Consider the following 23,181-nt stretch of genomic DNA (forward strand, 5'->3'; position numbering starts at 1 on the left):
TTAGTTAAGGGAAACAAACAAACAAGCATATTAGAAAGACTATGGAACATGTTAATATGGTAAGCACCTAGCATTTTTAGATACTCATTGCCAAGTACTGTAGGTAGGACAACTTGGCACAGATATTCGAAACTGATCTAAATTCACAAAGCAGCATGTGTCTCAATTCGTTTTCATCAAACTGTTGTATATTCTTCATGTATTATGCTCAGCTTCTGTGTTGTATGTATTCTGCAAACATTGGGGAGCAACGGACATAATCCTTTTTGTACGAGAACCTCCTGCTTCAAGTGGAGTTTGTGTCTCGAAAAGAAATGATTTTAAGAAACAAAGAAAGGCAAAGCAAGAGCCTACCTGGAATTGGCAGTTTAGGGTTGTCTCTGAGTTGAAATTTGAAGCTTTTCAGTAAAAACACACCTCTTTCAGGGTGTTATGCAAACTAAAGGACAGAAAATGCAACAGCTAGAATCCATAGTTATGCTGTCATTTAGTCAGTTTATCAGTCGACAAAAAATTAGGAGGCTTGCAATGATGCAACCATTGGCCTTAATGCCCTGAAATTGTCTGAGAGCTGGATTGTTAGGAAAGTTACTTTCTCCACACTAGCAGTTTTTTGCAGCATTAACATTGTTCCTGCTCTTTTTCCTTTTTTTTTAACCCTCTGCTTTTCATGCATGATTATTTTCTGACTACAGTGGGATGAATCTGCGGCAAAAGATTTTGATTCCTTTAGTAGGAATGGTCTTGGCCATTTATTTTTATTCAGGAAAGGAAGAGTTTAAACCTGGTAAGTTATTTGAAGTAAAGGTATTTTTGAATTAAAAGGAGAGGCAGGAGAAAAGAAAGGACCCTTGCTTTTAAAAACACACAAACTGGTTCAGAGCCTAAAATGAATCTTGCCTTGGTCATGAATGGCTTTACTTAGAAGCTTCTACAAGCCATACTTGCCACAGGCAAGTAGGTTTTTTTTCCCCAGCAAGCAGGTAAGATGGGAAATATCGGGATGGGAGGGTTGTTTTTGTTCTTTGAAGGATTTTGATATTCTATCTGTTCAAAAGGGATTTTTGCTTGTGAAAAGTTCCTGAAAAACAGGGGAAAAAAATACTTGTATGATAGTTTTAACAGCTTTTGAACCTGAAATGCACGAAATGGGTTAAAACTAATGCCTAATTATATTGCGGGAAAGAGAGAAAGACAGAGTGGGGGAGTAAAAATTATTTTGGTGTTATTTTATGCTCCTTTGGAATGCTAGTAATTCTTGTTTCTGCTGCTTTCTTGTGCATTGTACTGTTATGACTAATAACTGATGAAGGCTGGAATTGCTGGTTATCCTCTTATGATCTTTAATGTTATGCGTTTATTGGGGGAATGGGAACCTATTTAATGTCAGCTTTATAAAATGTGATTCTTGCATCTTATTCTCTAGAAATGTTGAAAGAGAAGAGAGTGATTGTTACCGGGGCTAGCACTGGAATTGGTGAGCAGATAGCATACCACCTAGCACAGATGGGTTCTCATATCCTGATTACTGCACGGACAGAAGCCCGGCTCCAGCAAGTAAATATTAAATATTCATTTATTCCACTATATAATTACACTCACAAGCTCTCATACACTGAAAGGGTTAAGAGAGAGACAAAGAACACTCTCCCTCAAACTGAGAATGAAAATTAATTCTTCAAAGCCAGAAAGAAGCAAGGAGATAACTGCCACCATTCATAGGTGACTCTTAATGACATTTTTCCTTCTTTGGCTGATTAATGGCATCAGACTGTATTATACCTTCAAATCCCAGGGATAAGGAAAGATAACTGCTTCATCTAATATGGAGAGTCAGAGCAAGATCTCTGATGCTATTCCTTCTCTGCCTGTGGTGAAATGCCATTTGATCTCTCCCTATGATTTTGGAAAGCAGGCATGACAGCGTAGTCCAATGGGCTGGTCAAATGGATAAAGTCACAAACATATGAGAGAGGGGGGAGAGGGAGGGAGGGAGAGGGAGGGAGGGATAGGGAGGGAGGGAGAGGGAGGGAGGGAGAGGGAGACAGAGAGAGAGAGGGAGAGGGAGAGGGAGGGAGGCGCATAATCATAAGAAGGGAGGGAGGATGATTAAACATTAATATTTGGGAGAGATTTAAAATTTTAAATTGTGGATCCCTGGTTTTATAGTTTATTATCAGCAGCATGTGAGTATGTTTGCACATATTTAAGTATGTGTGTCTGTGTGATTGTATGTCCAGCCATGCACCTGATAAAAATGTAGTGGATATCTTCTGAAAAATGTATCCTTTCCTGCTGATTCAAGATTACAGTAGGTGGACAACACTTTATTTTGGTACAAAGAAGGGACCTGAATTAGTTTTTGAACATGGAATAGATATTCATTCAAAACTTCCCAATGCTTTGCAAACATTCTCGTTCCATATATATGCCAGATACTGCCTATCTGGACAGCATACTGCTTATCTGCCTTTCTGGAAGAAAAAAACCTGACCAGAATATCTAAAAAAGTATACCTGAAGGCAAACTCAAAATTAAGTTCAGAACTACAAGCCCAGGCTATCTCTAAAACTGTTACCATATGTTTGATTTGAGATCATAGACTGAGTATACACATCTACACACAATATTTGCAAAGCATTTGTTTTTTGCCACTGCCCTCTAGAGACAGAGAGAGGTTGCAGCATCAACTAAAATAAGTTGGAGCATGCTTAGAGTTAGCCTGTGTCCTTATGTATACATATTTGTGAGATGAACATGTTCTATCAACATTTTTCCAGCTGTAACCATGACATTCCTATGAAATCTAGAAGTTGGCATTTGTTACTTTATGAAGAAAGGAAAGGATGGGAAGATACATCATAGTCCAAAGTACTGCTCATGATTCATATTCCTTTATGATTCAGATCTGTCTTGTTTTTAACTTTATTAATTTATTTATGAACTTGAGATATAGCAGACGAGGCACAGGAAAGTGGCTAGACGTGATTGATGACTCAAACAGTCAGACCTATCCTATTCCTATGGCAGTATTCCTTCTATGATAGGTAGATATGCTTCCAGGTAGTGACATGCTGAAGAGGAAGACCAATGGAAGTCAGAGAATTCAGCCTGTCTCTTTGCTTATCAATTGTTGTATATCTTTGTACAGGGCAGCACAATGTGAATCAGAGCCATAGAATCTACATAGTGAGTGGCAAAGAGGCCAGTATTTTCCATTGATTCAGGACTAGATTGTATTGTATGGCACTTTATTTTGGCACAAAGAAGGGACATGTAGTAGATATTCATTCAAGACTTCTCAACCCTTTGCAAATATTCTTGATATATGTATGTATGTATGTGTGTGTGTGTGTGTGTGTGTGTGTGTATGTAGGTATGTATGTGTGTGTGTGTGTGTGTGTGTATGTGTATATATATATATATACACACACACACACACACACACACACACACACACACAGTTATTCGGGTTTTCTCCTGAATAAATTTGAAAGTTTCTTGGCGACGTTTCGATGAAGTCTCATTCGTCATCTTCAGGCTGGTTTGCTCAGCTTTGTGCTTCTAGGAGCAATGTGAGATCGCAGCTGTTTCTTCCTTTTAACTGCCAGTGGGGATGGGAGCTGATTGGGTGGGAGCTTGGCTGTGTTGTGATTGGGTGGAGGTGTGTTCTGATTGGTTGTGGGGGTTGTGCTCGGCTTAGTCTAGGTTGCCGGGGGATTTGAGCTGGTGAGCTACGTTGCTGTGGTTTGGCTTCGTGTTTGTGGCTGTGCCAGGTCTTCATGGTGGGTGTCAGTCTGCTTCATGTATGGAATGGAGGGGTTTAAAGTGGCTAATGATGCAGCTGCGGTTTGGCTTCTGGTACTTGGTCGTGCCTCATCATCAGTGTGGGTTTGAGCCTGCTTTCTGCATGGATGTGTGGTGGTGACATCCTGTGTGGCTCTCGTGAGTGTGGGTCTGGTGTCATTCCTCATGTTTGGAACTCTGTCTAGAACTTTTCTAGCTCGATGACTTCTCTGATTATTCTATTGTTAAAGGGTTCAGCTTTTGTGATAGTTCTGGTCTTTTTAAAGTCAATTTCATGTCCTGTGGTTTTAAGGTGTTGGACCAGGAAAGAAGTTGGTTCCTCTTTTCTGACTGCGTTCAATGCGTGCACTTATTCTTCTGTTGGTTTGTCCAATGTATGTGGAGCGGCAGGTGGTGCATGGGATTTCATATACCCCTTGATTTTCTAACTCAATTTTGTCTTTGGGGTTTCTTAGGATGGTGGATATTTTTTGGTTTGTGCAGAATGCCATCTTGATGTTGTGTTTGTGGAGGATTTTGCTGATTTTGTCTGTGGTGCCTTTTATGTATGGGAGGAGGGCTTTTCTGCTTTCTTGTTCTCTGTCTTGGATTTTAGTGGCGGTTTCTTTTTGGATTAGGTTGGTAATCTTATTTCTTTGGAATCCATTGGATGTCAGTACGTTAGTGAGAGTGTGTAGTTCAGTTGTTAGGTGTTGTTCATCAGCTAAGCGTTCAGTTGTGGAGATGAGTGTCTTGGCTATGGAGTTGATCTGATCTTCGCCAAGACACTTCCAAATTTATGTGGGAGAAAACCCGAATAACCAAAGACATACATACAAACACCCGCGAAAACCTCAGAAAACATTATATATATATATATATATATATATATATATATATATATATATATATATATATATATATATACACACACACACACACACACACACACACACACATATACTATAACTTTATTAAGACTCATATATCTTTGCCAGAAATTCTTTATTTCTCAGTGCTATTACTTTCGCCCATCCTATTCAGTCATGTTTTCTTAGCCTTCCCCAAATTCATGCACTCTCAATGGATTGACTGGGAATTATAGAAGTTCAAATCCAACACATTGGATGGAGATCTCTCTCTCTCCTCCATCCAATCTGTTGTATTTGAAATTTCATAATTCCCAGTCAATCCATTGAGAGTACATGAACTTGGGGAAGGCTGAGATTTTAAAAACATGACTCAATAGGGTGGGTGAAAGTAAAAGCACTGAGAAATAAAGAATTTCTGGCAAAGATATATGAGTCTTAATAAAGTTATAGTAAAGACAGAAGTAGGAGGAGGAGATTGTTTAATGGAAAACATATTGTCTCTCCCTTGCATGATCACTGCTGATCTCAGTAGATAGACACAGACACATAGAGAGACTGAGACAAAGAAACAAAAGAAAGAGAGAGAGAGAGAATCTGAACATCTAAAGAAAAAATATTTTTCTTCAACTCACTGTTGACTATTGGCTTTAGTTAAAGCAATGCAAGCAGACTTTCAGATAAAATCTATCCAATCCTCCATGTCTATCAGAAAATGCACAGGTTTTGCTGGGCTTTCTAAGAAACCTGTGTCAATGAAAAGTGGAACATTTCCAGGTGAGACTTTGAAATTAGTCACTAAGTTCAAATCTTTAGTATATTTAGCCAATAACAATTTATTTTGGAATACCAACCTCTTTGTAACAAAGATCAATACATCATCAATTCAATATTACATATAACTAGTTTATTTTTTTATTGTACCTGAATTTAAGGGAAAATATGTCAGATATTTACAGAATATGGTTACTGGAGTAACGTTCCATGGTTTCAAATGACTTTTTTAGAATTATAAATCTAGCATGACTACCAAAAGAAGTGCTGCAAATGCAATATTTAAAATGTTTTTTGGTGGGAGAATGGGATTGTACATCAAAAAGCTGAAAATGCTATCAGCTGAAATTGTTAATGAGGTGGTTTTTCCAGTGGAAATTCCCCACTGATAATGTTGATCCAATAAGTACATTTAAAATGTGCTCTTAAAATATTCTCATAAATTGGATTGTTCAGTTGCTTCTTTGCAGATACTGGTATTTGATTTAATAAATTTGAGTGCAAAGAGTTTTAAAGAGGAATATCTACTAATTTTACTTTTCTGTTTGCTTTATTAGGTGGTTGCTCATTGTTTAGAGTTGGGTGCAGCATCTGCCAGGTACATTAATGGCAGTATGGAAGATATGAACTTTGCTCAAGCAGTGGTGAAGAAAGCAGAGGAATTATGGGGTATGTTGACCTTATTAGAACATGAGATGGTTCCAGTATCCTATGTCTAACTAATTAGATGCTTCCAAAAGCCCAGAGCTAGGGATTAGAATGTGAAGACAGTCACCTTCTGTAATTTACATTTAGTGGTTCATCATGATTAATAACTATTGAATGAGCTATCCTCCTTGCCTTTGTCTTTTCAGTGCTCCCTCCAACTCCAAAACCCTAGTATATTCCAGCTAAGTAAGCATCAGTACGCTAGCTAGAAATAGGAATTGACACAATCAAATCCAAGACATAGGTATATGTCCAATTAACAGATGAAGTTAAGTCTGTTCCAAGTTGTAAAATAAAATCTTTTTTATGATGACCATAAGGGTGAGATAAATTTGGACAGGCTTTCAAAACTGATGGCAGCAATTTAAGGTGGGTCAGGTGAAGAAGCTGGCATAGCCAGGATTCCCCGATGTTCTTTATTGTATTAAAGTAGAGTAACAGAATCTTGAAAGCCTGTTTCTCTGTTCCCCCCCCCCCCCCCAAAAAAAACCTCAGATATATTCTGAGTTTCCTTCTCACACTTTTCTCTTTTTCAGGATTGTGTAATCTTTTCAGCAACTCCCAACCCCCTTTCATGGCTTGTTCAATACTTCCTTATTTCAAGTTGAAAGCTACACTGCCCAGCATGTTGTATAACTCCATAACAGCACTGTTGTTTCTAGATTGCATCTCTGCACTTTTTATCACAAACACATGCTTAAGTTCTTCTGCTCTTAATTCTTCCTGGTCCATGGACTTGGGAAGGGATGTGTGTGTACTCCTGTTCTCTTTCTACCACTATCTCAGAGGCAGGACAGCATCTTTCTTTCAAAGTTGCTAGAATCTTTCTATTCTCTTTCTCATCTTCTCAACATCTAAAGGTATCAGTAGACTGGCAAAATTCTTCTTAAGCACTTGGAACAATGCAGCAATGTGTCTTGCGAATTCTATAAGTTAATAATGTGTGTTAGTAGAGCAGTGAGGTGGCCTAGTGGTGAAGACACTTGCTTCCCACTCAGAAGGTTGAGAGTTAGAGGCAGATGTTTCTCTCACAGGGTGCAAAGAGAAAATATCAGCTGCAAATTCTGTGTAGGTGTCAGGAAGGGCATACAGCCAATATATATTCAGCCCCATTCAGCCACCCAACTCTACCTTGAATTAAGCGATTACAGGGTCATAAAAAGAAAAAATAATAATGATGTGTGTTAACAAGTACTACCCTTTATCTGCCCTTAAATCGATTTGAATATCAGATTTTAATATAATGAGAGAAATGGTGGGAAGCTTTATTTCCCTAAAATATCTTACTTTGCCCACCCCAGAAGTAAAAATTTACACATATTTATTTATAGCATGCATGCTTAAGTTGCCATTTCTTTTAGCATTTTAACCCTTAACTAATTTTAAAACTATTGTCAACAGTACACCTTACTATGTGAATGGGAAATAAAATAATTGACCAATTATCACCAGACTTTTATTGATCCCAACCCTTTATTATAGATCATGTCATTTCTTGAGGCTTTGGATCTTCTGGAGGGAAAGATATTTAAGAGATAAGCATGGAATATTTTTTCTTAAAAATTAATACCACTAGGGCAGGTTTTTGATTTCTAGTTTACTAGGTTTGTTAAATTTACATTTTATTTTAGTTATTATATTAAAATATAACATACATTTGCTTTTGTTTCTCAGTAAAGCTTGAAACAAGACCTTCAATCTTTCTAGCATTAAATTAACCTGAATGCCCTCAGTTGCTAAAATGTACAATTAATTTCATAGAAGCTTTTGTGATTTGGTAACTTCTGCTTTGGCTGACAGACTCACCTGAACCATGGATCTTCCTAGCTAGAAGCAATCTCAAGTTAATTTATTTTCCTTGTCTATGCCCCCAATCACAACTTTCCCTTTTTCAATGATACAAAGTTCATAAATCAACATCTCATCTTGAGCATTGTTGAATTCTAGTACACTATCATTACGCTATGATAGAGTAGAGAAGCTAGATTTAGTGCAATAACAATCTTGGAGATCATTACATTGTCAGAAATAGAAAATTAAAAAAAATCTAACATCTGCAACTGCTTTCCTACGCTCCCATGGACTAAATGTATGGACTAAATTCTATTAATGTTATACTGGAATTCCCACTATGTCATAAGGAAACTTGTATAAATATTGATAAGTCCTTTTTCATACTAAATCTGAGAAAACAATCCTCCAAATTTGTTCTCAGCCCTAATCCTTCACAGCTTCCTAGAAGGAAAATGTTTTGCTTTCCCCTCTACTACTTGAATATTTTATTTTCCCTGGTGACCCTCAGGTGAGTTTCAAGTGTTGTTAGATGAACCATTCATGTATTGGTTTATTTCCATTCTAATAGGACCTCTCAACTATGTATTTGTGTGATTCATATATTATTTATGACAGGGGCCACCAAGTTTTTGGGAACCTTTCTGCAGGTTCCATGCAGAAAGGTTTTTCCTCAGACTGAGGGGGCATGGTTTAGCATGCTGCCTACATCCCATGAAAGGGGCTTCACTTGTTTGTGCGGCCCAGTTGCTGGCATGCCATGGACTAATTCCGATCCATGGACTGGAGGTTAAGGACCCCTGTTTTAAGGAATGGTCACTATCTCTTTGTTTTTTTGTATAGCATATGCTCAAGAACTGCTTTATAAATAAATATCACAATAATTTAGGATTACCAAATAAGTAATATAATTGCAGAAAAGTATGAGGAATTAACTGGAACTTTGTCCTGAAATCTTCTAATATAAAGTAAAGACCAGATCAAAGTATGTAGTTGCCCAATACTGCAGCCAAAATATTTGATCACAATGATATTTTGCCTTTATCTGCAAACCTAGTATAACCAGATATTTTATCTTTCCTTTACAGGAGGTCTAGATATGCTGATTCTGAATCATATTGGCAAGTCCTACTTCCATTATTTCAATAGGGACATTGAAGATGTGCAAAAACTTCTGAACATCAATTTCCTAAGCTATGCAACGATGTCAGTTTCAGCTCTTCCCATGCTTAAGAGCAGTGGAGGAAGCATAGTAGTTGTTTCATCTTTGGCAGGTGAGCATTAATTCATGAGTACAACGATCTCAGAATCTTAAAGCTATTACAAATGTTATTGATTTTCCTGTTATTAGAATTACTTATGATTTGACTGTTATACTCATATGTCTGCAAGCTTAAATGACTACAGTTTATGTGTATCCCACCTTCCTTTTCTAATATGCATAATTATTCTATGAGGTGTTCAAATCACAATTTTAATGCATTTTTGCAGTTGAGATATTTCATATTAGAGGAAGAAATGATTTCTGAAGCTTCTACAGGTGCTTGTTCTTGAACCATAATAAAAGTTAGAATTTTTTTCACAAAAAAGATTCTAGCATATATTATTTTTTTTGAACAGAACTTTTTTATTTTTTCTTTGAAAAAAAAAACACAAATATGTCATTTGTCAATCATTAAAACATTGAAGTACAATTTTTTTTGTTGTGTGTACCCCTCCCTCCCTCCACCCCCCCACCCCCCCCTCCTCCTTCCCCCCCCCCCGACTTCCCAGAACCCGTACCCGGTATGGATTTTTAACTAACACAGTCTAAAATCTATTGAGAAAAAAGAAATAAAGAAATTAATGACATTCTAGATTGACCTTAGCTTCTTCTTACTGAACTAACTTTTAACAGTTTAAATCATTTCTGATCTTAAGCATAGGCTAACTGGAATTTCTTAGTCCCGTATTTATTTTGTATATAGTCAATCCATTTTTTCCAGTCTCGTTTATATCTCTCATTTGAATGATCTTTGAGATATGCCGATATTTTAGCCATTTCCGCTAAGTTTGTTACTTTCAATGTCCATTCTTGGATTGTAGGCAAGTCTTCCTTCTTCCAATATTGCGCCACCAACAGTCTTGCTGCAGTTATCAGGTGCAAAGTCAAATTGGTCTCTACCACTGTAAAGTCAGTACATATACCTAGTAAAAATAACTGAGGACTAAACTTTATCCTTCTTTTAAAAACATTTTGCATGACCCACCATATTTTTATCCAAAATGCCTTAACCTTTTGGCAAGTCCACCATATATGATAATATGTAGCATCGAGAGAACCACACCTCCAACATTTAGGCTGTACATTCGGATACATAGAAGCCAACTTTTTAGGATCTAAATGCCATCTATAGAACATCTTGTAAAAATTTTCTCTCAGATTTTGAGCTTGTGTAAATTTCACATTTCTTACCCAGATTCTTTCCCATGTATCCAACATTATTGGTTCCTCAATATTTTGAGCCCATTTTATCATACAATCTTTAACTAATTCTGTTTCTGAATCCATCTGTATTAATACATTATATATCCTCTTTATATGCATTAAGCTTTGATCTCTTATTTGTTTAAACAGATTATCCTCAACTTGAATAAAACCAATTTTTTGATCTATTTTCCACCTAGCCTGTAATTGCCCATACTGGAACCATGTTTGAACTACCTTGTCCTCTTTTAATACCTCTAAAGATTTTAATTGTAATACCCCCCTTTCCGAGGTAAGAAGCTGTCTGTAAGTAATTCTGTCCTGTTTTTGTGCTGTATTCATATTTTCAATTGCGTGTCTAGGAATTGCCCACATGGGTATCTTGTCATTTAATTTATATTGGTATTTCTTCCAGACCCGCAATAAAGCATTTCTTAAAATATGACTTTTAAAGTTCTTATCCAATTTTTTGTTGAATAACAGGTAAGCATGCCAACCAAATAGCAGATCGTGTCCCTCTATATTCAATATTCTATCATTGGTTAAGTGAATCCAATCACTAATTACAGATAATGCCACTGCATCATAATATAGTTTTAAATTAGGTAGTTTCAATCCTCCTCTCTCACGTGCATCTTGCATTATTTTCATCTTTACCCTCGGCTTCTTTCCTGCCCACACAAATTTGTTAATACCCTTCTGCCATTCTAAAAGGTTCGCATCTTTTTTTAGTATAGGTAACATTTGGAAGAGAAATAAAAATTTTGGTAGAATGTTCATTTTCACTGCCGCTATCCTACCCAGCAAAGATAGGTGCAATTTCTCCCATTTTTTCATCTCTGTCTGTATGCTATGCCAAAGTGGTTCATAATTATGCTTATATAATTTCCCATTTGAAGTTAAAATGTTAACTCCAAGATATTTGACTTTTTTAACTACCTCACATCCTAGCATCACTCCTAATTCTTCCTTTTGTTTAATATTCATATTTATAGCTAATATTTTGGTTTTTCCTAAGTTTATTTTAAAGCCCGACACTTGACCATATTGATTAATCATAATCATTAAAACCATACTGGATTCCTGCGGTTGTTCCAATATTATAACCAAATCATCTGCAAAAGCGCGGACTCTATATTCTTGCTGCCTAATCTTGATCCCTTTTAAACCATCCAAGCCCCGTATTTTATTCAACAATACTTCCAAAGTTATAATAAACAATAATGGGGACAAAGGACAGCCCTGTCTTGTACCTTTTCCAATTTGAAAAGAGTCTGTTAGACTTCCATTGACTATGATTTGTGCTGTTTGCTGTTGGTATATTGCTTTAATTGACTGTAAAAAATTATCTCCTATCTGCATTTTTTGCAGTATCATCAACAGAAATTGCCAGTTAACTCGATCAAAGGCCTTCTCAGCATCCAAAAATATAAACGCAGCAGGGATCTGGTTGTTCTTTCCCAAATATTCTAATTCATTAATAATTAATCTAACATTACTTTTCATCTGTCTCCCTTGTATAAAACCTGTTTGGTCCGTATGTATCAATTGTTGAATGACCAACATTAACCTGTTTGCTAATATTTTAGTAAAAATTTTATAATCTACATTCAGTAATGAAATAGGTCTATAATTTTTGGGTTGAGTAGTATCTTGATCTTCTTTGGGTATCAAAGATATAAACGCTGTCTTCCAAGATGGAGGGACTTTACCTTCCGTTTGAATCATATTAAATAATTCTCTAAGAGGTTCTACCATTTCTAACTGTAAGTTTTTATAGTAAACCGCTGTCAAGCCATCTGTACCTGGTGCTTTCCCTGACTTTAATTGCTTAATTACCTGCAGGATTTCCCCCGAGGTTATTGGTTGATTCAATTTTTGCCTGTGTTCTTCTCTAACTGAAGGTATTTTCTCTTTGTCTAAATATTTGTCTATGTCTAAACCATTAATTTTATCCCCTTTATACAGTTCTGTAAAAAATTCCCAGAAAGCCTTTTGAATCTCTTCCTGTTGAAACACCTCCTTCCCTCTATAAATCAGTTTAGATATATTTCGAGTTTTCCTTTTTTTCCTAATCTGATAAGCTAACCATCTGCCAGGTTTGTTTGCATTACAAAAAGTATTGTGTTTTGCATATAATAGATTAGTAGCCACCTGGTCAGAGATCAACATGTCAAATTGAGATTTTAATATGTTAATAGCTTCCTTAACCTTTGTATCGTCTGGGTTCATTGTTAACTCCAGCTCTTTTCTCTTAATTTCCTCTTCCAGTTCTGTTCGTTTTAACCCTTGCTTATTTCTATGTGTTTTATTTATATTCATCAAAACTCCTCTCATATACGCTTTGCTTGCGTCCCATACAAATTCCATAGATGTACCCTTATTCATATTCAAAACAAAATATTCAGATAATAATTTTTTACAATCATTAATATACTTTTCATATCTAAATAAGTTTTCATTCAATCTCCAAGACCTTCTTGCCTGCACTACCCTTCCCAACTCCATCCAAACTGGGTTATGGTCCGAAAGGATCCTAGCTGCAATCTTTGTTTTCTTGACCCTAGAAAGCAAATCATTAGTGGTTAGAATAAAATCAATCCTTGAGAGGGATTGATGCCTGTCCGAGAAGAAAGTGAAGTCACATTCCTCTGCATTTCTTTCTCGCCAAATATCTCTCAATTCAAGATCATCCATAATGTCAAAGAAAGATTTGGGTAACTTTGCTCGCATCTTGGTATTTAGGCGGGAAATCTTCTTATCTTTCATAGTGTCTATCACTCCATTCCAGTCACCCAATAGTATACAGGAACTATAGTCCCATTGTACTAATTTAGCATGAAGATTTCTATAGAATCTATCTTGCTGTTGATTGGGAGCATAAATTCCCAAAAGTAATGTCTTTTTCCCTTCTAAGATTAAGTCTAAAGCAATATATCTTCCGAAGGGATCTGCTTCTATTAATTCAGCTTTCATGTCTTTTCTTAAGTATACAACTATACCATTCTTCTTTTCCATAGCAGAAGCTACAAAATGTTGACCAAGTTTTGAGTTGATCAAATATTTTTGATCAGTTGATTTGATATGAGTTTCTTGCAAACAAATTACATCGTTCTTAAACTGTTTGAGATAATGAAATATTTTCTTCCTCTTCTGTGGAGAGTTCAGTCCGTTGACATTCCATGTTAAAATCTTAGTTGTCATCTTTGGTTGGTTGAAGCATTTTTAGAGCTTCCTGCACGGCCTGTTTAACCTTAGGTCTAGCTCCTCCCATTGCTTCCAGATTTGTTGTTGTAGATCCTTGATCGATGGCCGATGATTGTTGATGCTGTTGCTTTTTAGCTTGTTTCTCCATACGTCTAGTAGTCATGCGGCTAGGTCTTGGTTCCATAGCACCTTGCACTTCTAGAGAAGAGAAATGCTCCATCTTGTCTGGTGGTTGTGTAGTTTGCTGTCTATCCTGTCCTTCTTGTGGTCTTTCTCTAGGTCCAGATGGTGCAGGGTGTCCGGCCTTCAATATATTATAATAAAAATCTCGGGCTTTCCATACAGAGTTGAGGCGGTATCTTTGCTTATCAAATGTAAATATGATGCCAAATGGTGCATCCCATCTATACTGTATCTGACGATTTCTGAGTTCTTCGACCAAAAAAGTGTAGTCCCTCCTGGCTCTTAACATTTGAGGTGGTATCTCTTTCAAAACAGCCAGGTCTTGACCGCCAATTTGAAGCTTAGTATTATAAGATGCTTGCAGTACCATATTTCTAAACTCTCTTGTAGTAAAATATATAACGATGTCTCGAGGAAGCTGCTTCTGCTTTGCCAGCCAGGAGTTAACGCGGTAAGCTTTGTCAATTCGCCAGTCTTGATTGATCCCTGGTCTTCCCATCAGGCGGTCAAAAGCTTCCGATAGGATCTGTTTCAGGTTCTCCTGTTTCTCCTCACGCAGCCCCCTTACTCTTAATGCGAACTCCATTTGTCGGTATTGTATCATAATAATTTCTTTTTCAGCTTTTTCCACTTTTTGTTCCACCACCTCTGTTTTCAATGTCAAGTTAGCATTGGCATCATTAAGAACCTCTAGAGTATCTTCCACTCCAGAAATATGTTCTGTTAATAAAGTTACAAGACTCAGCATGTCGTCTCTAATTTTATCAATCTTAGCATCAAATTTCTCATACAGCTCCTGTTTAAGTCCATTTATTTCACTTTTAATTTCTTCTTTCATTTCTTTCATTTCCTCTTTTCTCTCCTGCTTTACCACCTCTCTATTATCTCTAAACTTATCTTCCATTTTAATTGTCTGTGCATTGAGAGCCTCGCTTAGATTACTCAGGAAAAATTCTTTCGTTAACACATCCCCAGCAGGGGGTGTAGGAAGCGGAGGCTGCAGCTTTGTGCCAGGCACTGAGGATGTGCCCCTGGAAGTAGAGGGTGATGACTTCAAGTTAGTATTTGGTTTTGAAGCCATTTCAAAATTTATCTGCCTGTAGTTAATAAAACTCTATTGCCTGAATTGGCAGCTTTAAGTAAAGAGGCTTTTATTTTGAAGTTTAAGGCTTGGCAAAACTTTCAGTGAGTAAACATTGTAACAAGACCATTCAGCAGATTCATCACCATTTAACTTCCAAATAAGCAAGGTTAATGAAGGAGTAAAATTCTTCTATTGTGAAACCAAAACAAATGATAAGCAATCTCTTTTGTTTTGAATTTTTGTGAGAGTTAGCAAAAAGTGTTCGTTATTACCGGAGAGGCCAGCCTGCTCGGCGCCATTTTAGAAGCCTCTGAGTAAATAATTTTTCGGAGGAGAAAAAGAAAAGAAGCTAAAATGTTGATAAGCAATTATTGTCCACAGTAAACGGATCCAGCTCGTGATAAGAATAAATCAAACAAAGCTTAGAGCAGAGTGGGAGAGACCTACTTTGTCCTGCACAAGGCAGTTTGAAGTTCCCAGCACGGATAGCCGTTCTGCCTTGGGCTAGCCCCCCTTTCCTGCAAGCACAAAAGCTGCAAAAATCGAAGAGCATTTGCCAGCAAAACAGTTTCTTCTTTCCTTCTTGCCTGAAGGATAAGAAAACCTGATAAGACGTCAGATGGAAGATCCTCTAAACAGGTACGTAGCCAGGAATTCGGAGGCAGCTGATTTTTTGCTGCCTCCACCAGTAGGCTCCTCCCAGGAAGTCTATTATTATTATTTTTATTTTTTTTTATAATATGTTAGATATATTCTGTTGGCAGATCCATACTCAAGTGTCTGGTGTTCTTCAGAGTTTGTTACTAAGTTGCCTAAAGAAATAAAAGTCAGAAATGGAAAGGAAATGTTTTCTTTGCATCTCAGTTCAATATATTTAAGAAAATAATGTCTCAAGGAAAGTTGGCTGTGTCACATATGAATTTGGGGCATCGCTAGGATAAGGAATCAAAAGTGAGTTTTAGGAAGAAAAAAGCAATAAATTACCTTTTTATTTATCCCAGTATAGAAGGATGAATTTCCTGTTTATTTTGAATAGAATTTATGTTGAAATTTGATTTTAAAGATTGGTTCTTTGTACTGGGTGCAAACTGACAATAAGCTGAGCAATTCTCACTCAAATTATTCACTTCTCAATTTATTTTTTAAAAAATCCATATATTCTTCCCCATTCACAAGAAACACAAGAAACAATTGAATGTAATGTTAATATGTGCTAATATCTACATGTTTTAAAATATAGGTTATCCTTGACTAATTGCCAGTTGCTAAATGATCATTCAAAATTTTAATGGCCTAGCATGACTGGTGTGAATCAGCAAGTGAAGTGAGAAAAGGGGAGAAGAAACACAATTCTGGGTTTGAATGGTAGCTGTCACAAGGTTGCTAGCCAAGGCTGTTGTGGGAAGATGAAGAGACAGCAGTTTCATTAATCCAACCTTGTATATAGGAGCTGGGAAGTAGAGGTCTGGGGAAAGACACCATCTGGGGAATGTGCTGCTAGTCTGATTAAAGAATGAAGAAAGAAGAGAAAAGGAAGGAAAGAAAAAGACTGCAAAACAGTGAATGGAGAGAAAAGTTCAAATTATATTAGCATCCGATGCAATTGGTAATTCCTGGTCCAAGGAGAAGAAAAGCCCATAGGTGGCTTCCTTGGAAGAAGGCAAGGGAAAACTTGGGGGCAAGGGATGTGGCAGCTTCATGCAAGGAGGGAATTGGTCTTTGGTGAAGCCCTGGTCTCTGGGGAAGAACTGAGAAGAAGACCCTGAGAGAAATTCTTCCCCAAACAGAGAAGCAGTAAATGTTCATGTGTTCAGGATCAACAGAGCAGATCCAAGAGAAAGTCAATCCATGCTGAGCACAATACAGTAAATCCAACCCACCAATCTCTTTATATTTCTTTTTCATAAGCCTAAAAATGTGGGTAAGGGGAGGCAAAGTGAAGGGTGGAGAAAGCAGAACTAGAAGTGATAGTCTCTGGGAGGAGACTTAGCAGGAAACCTGGCATGGAGTAAATACTAGGATTATGATGTGTATATTTCTTTTCTAAATACCTGTTGTAAATAACTTCACAAAATATAGTAGCAAGCATAAAGGCTTCCACAGTCTTTGTGTCAATTGTCACCATTGCTAAGTAAATTATCTTTTATTTTACTGTATTCTAAAGAACTATGCTACATTGTTCAGTATTATTGACTCCCAACCAATAAGGACATTTAAGTATTTGGCTCCTAAGAGCCCAGCAGGGTTTCTGTGCTGCAAACCTGTCAGATAAATTACAAAGCTCTACATTTAAAAAAAAACTTCTGGAAAATTATTGTTGGTGTTATATTCTATTTTAAAATATTGACATATTTATTATAATGGGTATATACTTTTTATATAATCTCATCATGAAGCATTTATGATCAAATACAGTGATTTAAAAATATTTTTGGAAGCTTGAAACTATGAGGAAAACAAGAACGAAAACAATCAACCAATATTTATTTAGAAGAAAGGTCCTCTGTGTGCTGAAATGTTTTAATAATGGCCACTTCTCACAATTTAGGAGGAGTTGCTTTCATGACAAATAAGCTGGGTAACATTTGGATGGCCAAGGGCTGCATTTATTTGATTTGATTTTGATTTTGATTTTATTAATATTTGTAGGCTGCCCTTTTCCCTGAGGGGACTCAGGGCGGCTCACATAAAATCAGGGGAGGGGAATACAAACATTGACATAGAGACATATTATAAAATAGTAAGCAACATACATTCATCATTCGGGAGGGGCGGCTATCCTTGTCCCCAGGCCTGACGGGCTAGCCAGTTCTTAAGGGCTATGCGGAAGGCCTGGACGGTGGAGAGGGTACGAATCTCCACGGGGAGCTCGTTCCAAAGGGTCGGGGCTACTACTGAGAAGGCCCTCCTCCTTGTAGTTGCCAGCCGGCACTGGCTGGCCGATGGAATACGGAGGAGGCCTAATCTATTTAATTTATTGTGTGGATAAGGTTTGAAGGCCATAGCAGAGTTAATGATGGTGCTGATGTATATGGGGAGGCCCACTGCTAGAGCCAAAATTCATTCTTTTGATAATTCAGGCTGCAATTAGAGTTTTTGGAAGCAGTTGATAAATGTTGAGTTCATAAATAGTATCAGTGAGGGGAAAAATGTATCTCATACATAACTAATGTTATTCTTCATGGCATAGTGTAAATTAAATGTATGATTTAATTGTGGGATTTCTAGGCAAAATTGGCTTCCCATGGACTGTTCCTTATTCTGCAACAAAGTTTGCACTAGAGGGATTTTTCAACTCTTTGAGGCAAGAATTTGTTATGCAGAACATCAATGTTTCCATCACACTCTGCATCCTTGGACTCATCAACACAGGTACAATTCTCATTTCCACATCTGATTTTTTTTAGGTTCTGGACTTGTCAGGCTGATGCTGGCCAAGCTTAGACGATAACATTTCTTAGAATTCAAAATTATTATGAATTACTCTTAAAGTACTAACTGACTCCCTATAAACCTGTTGACACTAGAACTCCCAGGACCCTAGGCATTATGAAGAGCACAACATTGGCAAATCATCATAGATTATAAAGTCATTAAATATAAGTTCATTTTTTTAAAATTTTCCCTTAGCTCCCAAATAAGGATTAGTCCCATTACAAAAGTATATCATATCTTGGAAGGCCTCATAAATAAGGTCTGTCAACTGATTAAGAAAAGAACATGTAAGCTTTCATTTTAATGATGAAGAATCATTTTAGCAAAAACAGTTAGCTTTATCAGCCAAATATAATACATCCTCCTTTGCATTTTCTGGATATCATAATCTAGTTTTACTGTAGTCTGAGACTTTCAGTTATGTTGAATTGAAGAATATACAGTATAAATCCAATATTTAACAATACATAATATATAAATCCATAGAGGTATCTGCAATAGTGATTATTTCAGCCCATTTAGCTCTTCTAACATTTTTTTAACATTAACAAAAATTACATTCATTTATATTTCATAACTTTCTAGGCATGTTTATATGGATGCATTCCTAAACTTTTCTCCCTTAGATACATCTTTTATAAATGAGCCTCTTAAATGATTTATAGATTTACATACTGTAACTGTTGTGTATGTACAGTCAAACCTCTTGACTTCATTCATCTAGTGACTGTTCGAAATTACAACAACAGTGAAAAAAGTGACTTATGACCATTTTCACACTTACGGACGTTGTAGCATATCCATGGTCATACAATCAAAATTCAACTGACAAAATTGGCAACTGACTCATATTTATGACAATTACAGTATCCTGGGATCATGTGATCCCCTTTTGTGGGGATCAAAAGTCAATGGGGAAGCCAGACTCAGTTAAAAACCTTAAAAACTGCAGTGATTTGCTTAACAATTGTGGCAAGAAAGGTATTAAAATCAGGCAAATTTACTTAACAACTGACTTGCTTAGCAAATAAATTTTGGGCTCAATTGTGGTCAGAAGTTGAGGTGCCTGTATCTGTTTTAGTAATTGCTACCGAAATCTACATCTTATCTCCCTCCCTCCCTTCCTTGTCTGTTTATTAAAAAAAATAATCCTAAGAATCTAACAACACATATTAACAAAGTATACAAGATTATATAATTAAAACCTAGAAATATACTACGTGGATATTGTACAAAAAATGACATGTAACTTTGACAAGTGCTTAGAGCTCACATAACTTGCTATCAGTCATAGTGAACAGGCTGGGAATTTCATAAAAGAAATATTTGAATTGAAAATTCCCTCCCTTAGGTTTCCAAATAATGAATCTTTAGCATATTGGGCATTATCAAGGATGGCAATTACTGGGCTAATCACACTGTAGAGCCCTAAACACAATGTTTAAATCAGTTCACTGAGTGAATCCTGAGGGGCGGGAGGACAATTTCTAAGATCATGTTTTCAACCTTGATTATAAGCATGACATATTTCTATTGTGAAATATTTTGGTGACTAAACATCATTGAAAATGGACCAATATAATTCATTGCATTTTACATTTTACTGCATGCAACATATATAGTGTGAAATCATTACTAATGCACAATTAACTTTTTATTCTTTCACAGAGATGCATGCAAATTTGAATTGATAATTATCTAGCAGAAAATAAACATGTGTTTTTCTCCTTCCATCATTTCTAGAACTCTAGAAATCCTGTTCTTAACTTTGAAAGTCCAATACTTAGATAACATTTGCACAACTCTTCATAGAACTGCTGTTGCTTGGGCTTGTTTTGCAGGAAGTGGAAGGATACATTAGACATAACCCAGAGCTGGGTTTCTACCAGTTCAGACCAGTTCAGCTGAGAAGGTAGTAACTTGGCCACTCACGCATCCAAACTAGTTTTATTGGCGGCACCATAGGCGGCGCCATCTTGTTTTTTCCTTCTGCGCAGAAGCAATTTTTTTAATACTGTGCATGCACACATACCATGCATCAAGTGCATCCCTCAGCAAACTGGCAGTAAAAGAATCTGGAACCCACCTGACATAATCCACAAAATTCATGAAACATTATTTGGAAAAACAAGGAATCTCACATGGGGGTGGGGGTAGGGGATGTATTTGTTGGATTACCAAATTATAATTTCTTATCTGTTTACTCGAAGTAGAATATATTTGAGAATGTCTTATTAAATTGAGGTGGGGGATGTAAGAACAATTCAGTACAAGATGATTTCCTCAGCAGTGAATACTTTCTAACTAACATTTTTCTACTCTTAGAATCTGCCATGAAAGCGGTATCTGGTATATACCCTATTCCACCTGCTCCAAAAGAAGAATGTGCATTAGAAATCATTAAAGGAGGCATCCTGCGTCAGCGGGAGATTTATTATAAATATATGCTTACAAAGATCCCTACACTTTTTCGAGACTGGGCTCCAGAACTCATGGATTATTTCATTCGGAAATCTTTTAATGTGGACAATCTAAACCAAGATTAATCACAATCTGTCTGTTCACTGCCTCTGCATTTTTCTTTTCTGAAAATGCGAGTTAGAGTTTTCAAACTTGGCAACTGTGTGGGAATTGAAGTCTTCAGAACTTAAATTTACCAAGTTCTAAAAAAAACATTAATACAACCTATAGACGAGAATATTTGTAGTTCAGGTTTGAACTGTAGGGTGCTGGGTGCTTGGTGCTCTCTGAACTTGTTTATTTTCTTGCAGACATTTTATTATCGAACTGATCTTGAGATTCACTATAGACCCCAAATCCAGTTCTGTGTCTTGGGATTTAAGACTGTCAATTATTGCAATATAGATATTTATATTCTGGAACAGGACAACATAGGTAAATGGGATATCTTAGAAAAACTCAGGTTAATGATAAATATTTTGTATGCTGTTAAACTTCATCCAGATGATTGTTTCACTTAATCTACATTCAGAACAAAACATGACGTAAAGCGAAAATTAGAGCAAAAAAGTTTATAACACAGTGCTGAGTTTAATAGTTTTGAATCAATTCCTTATGTAGATTTCTCACATAGAGAGGAATAAGTTCAAGATACCTTCTGACTTGGACTGATAGGAGGCACTTGACACATCTAGAATTAAACATTTGGCTTAAAAAGTACATTTTTTAAAATGTTCAAAGTTTTAAAATTATTCCAAAAAATATAAAGTGTCTTTTAATCTTCATCAAATAAACTAATGTAATATTGCTTTTTTTACTTCTAATCATCTTAATCTTTAGTCCATTCAAATAATGTAATAGAACTTGATTTTTTCATTGTTCTTTGTCTTCTCTTTCTTCGCATGAGTTCTTCAAAACTTTAAGAAACCACTTTTGCAAATATAATATAGGAAAAATATTCAAATTGCTTTCTTGATTTATTGTTTGTATGTCATTTTTAGTTATTAAAATATCATCAAGTTTCTGTTGTATGTCCATCTTTTTCCATGTCAAGACTCAGTCTTGTCAGGTAAACTTTGCTCCTCTTCCTTTTCTTTCCATCTTTTAGACACAGTCTCTCCATAGAAACATATGTCTCTGTTGACACTATTAATGCTAACTTTTGTTTCCATTTTTCAAAAATATTCTTCAATATGTCCAATGTTAGAATATTTTGCTCCATTCTGTAATTGTATGTCCAGTGTATATGTTCTTGTTTAATTGTAATCTTTAGTTCCCTCTAGTGTCCATTTTTTAAAAATCTATATTTAAATTTAACACTAAGACAGTTTTCTAATGGGTAGGATTCTTTATAATTAAATCCAGATAAATTCAAATTTACCTGGATCGTTAGTCTGTACTTTTCCAAAATCAAAGTTTTAATCACCTCTTTTCTGTTTATTATCCATTTTTTTAAGTTCTTAAACTTGTAGTTAAAACTTTCTTTTGCTAAGGATTGAAGTTAAACTTATCCAGTGCTATCAAACTTGTCAGTACAGAGGTTTCCAATAATTGAAAAGCAATAACAAGAAATTTCTGAAAGTTCTTACATGTAAAGGTTTACATAAAAGTTGTATATTAACAATTATTTTTAAGAAGGATTTTACCACTACTGGTGATGAAATTTACAACTAACATATTTACACTGTATCAGTGAGTTGACCTGGAAGTATAATGTAACTTTTGAAACTTACTTGTGTTCTGAACAAAAGATGCAATTAAGAAATAAATACTTTATAGTTCATTAATCAAGGGGATCTAATTGTAAATAGGAAAAAAATATCCATACCATATGGTTCACCATCACACAACTTCCTTCCATTTGCATTTATTTATTTGAGCTGCCCATTTTATTTGCTTTCATTCTGATTTCCTCACATTGTTATTTTTTAAATTTGTTTTGTTTCTAACTATTGTCAAGGACAAAAGGCCAACAGGCCATCAAGTAATCGATCCCAGACTTTTCAATCTACTAAGCCTATTATGATTATTTTAAAAATGAGTTCAATTACCACCTCAGGCATGAAAATTGACTGGGTTGTTACTGTGAGGAAGATAGGTGGGGGTATTAAATATGTTTACCACTTTGAGTTATATATAATTGATGTAGCCCTTGAGCCAATAGAAGTGATATAATTCTACCTGCAAGAATGAAATTCATTGGGTGATAATTTTAAGCACCCAATGAATTGGGTGATATTGGGTCACAATTTTTTAGATTTATCTGGATCACAGAATTGCCTTGGTAAAAATAACACCTGGATGAGAGACAGCTGTGAATATTATCTGGAAATCCCAAGGAAAAGACAGAATAAGTAAACAAAATTAATAGTAGATAATTTGGTGGTATATTTATTCCAAAACGATAAATAACATGA

The 23,181-nt window shown here is 36.0% G+C and overlaps 1 protein-coding gene across 1 annotated transcript; it reads left to right on the forward strand.

Annotated features, from left to right (window-relative positions):
- The first annotated feature begins 450 nt into the window (after positions 1 to 450).
- On the forward strand, positions 451 to 21,788 carry HSD11B1 (hydroxysteroid 11-beta dehydrogenase 1). The gene is made up of 6 exons (XM_032218081.1): positions 451 to 787; positions 1,427 to 1,557; positions 5,987 to 6,098; positions 9,017 to 9,202; positions 18,098 to 18,241; positions 20,630 to 21,788. The coding sequence occupies exons 1-6, from the start codon at positions 700 to 702 to the stop codon at positions 20,848 to 20,850; spliced, it is 882 nt and encodes a 293-aa protein (XP_032073972.1). The 5' UTR covers positions 451 to 699; the 3' UTR covers positions 20,851 to 21,788.
- Positions 21,789 to 23,181: the final 1,393 nt, after the last annotated feature.

Source organism: Thamnophis elegans, chromosome 5 (assembly GCF_009769535.1).
Source record: "Thamnophis elegans isolate rThaEle1 chromosome 5, rThaEle1.pri, whole genome shotgun sequence".
Lineage (NCBI taxonomy): Eukaryota > Metazoa > Chordata > Lepidosauria > Squamata > Colubridae > Thamnophis > Thamnophis elegans.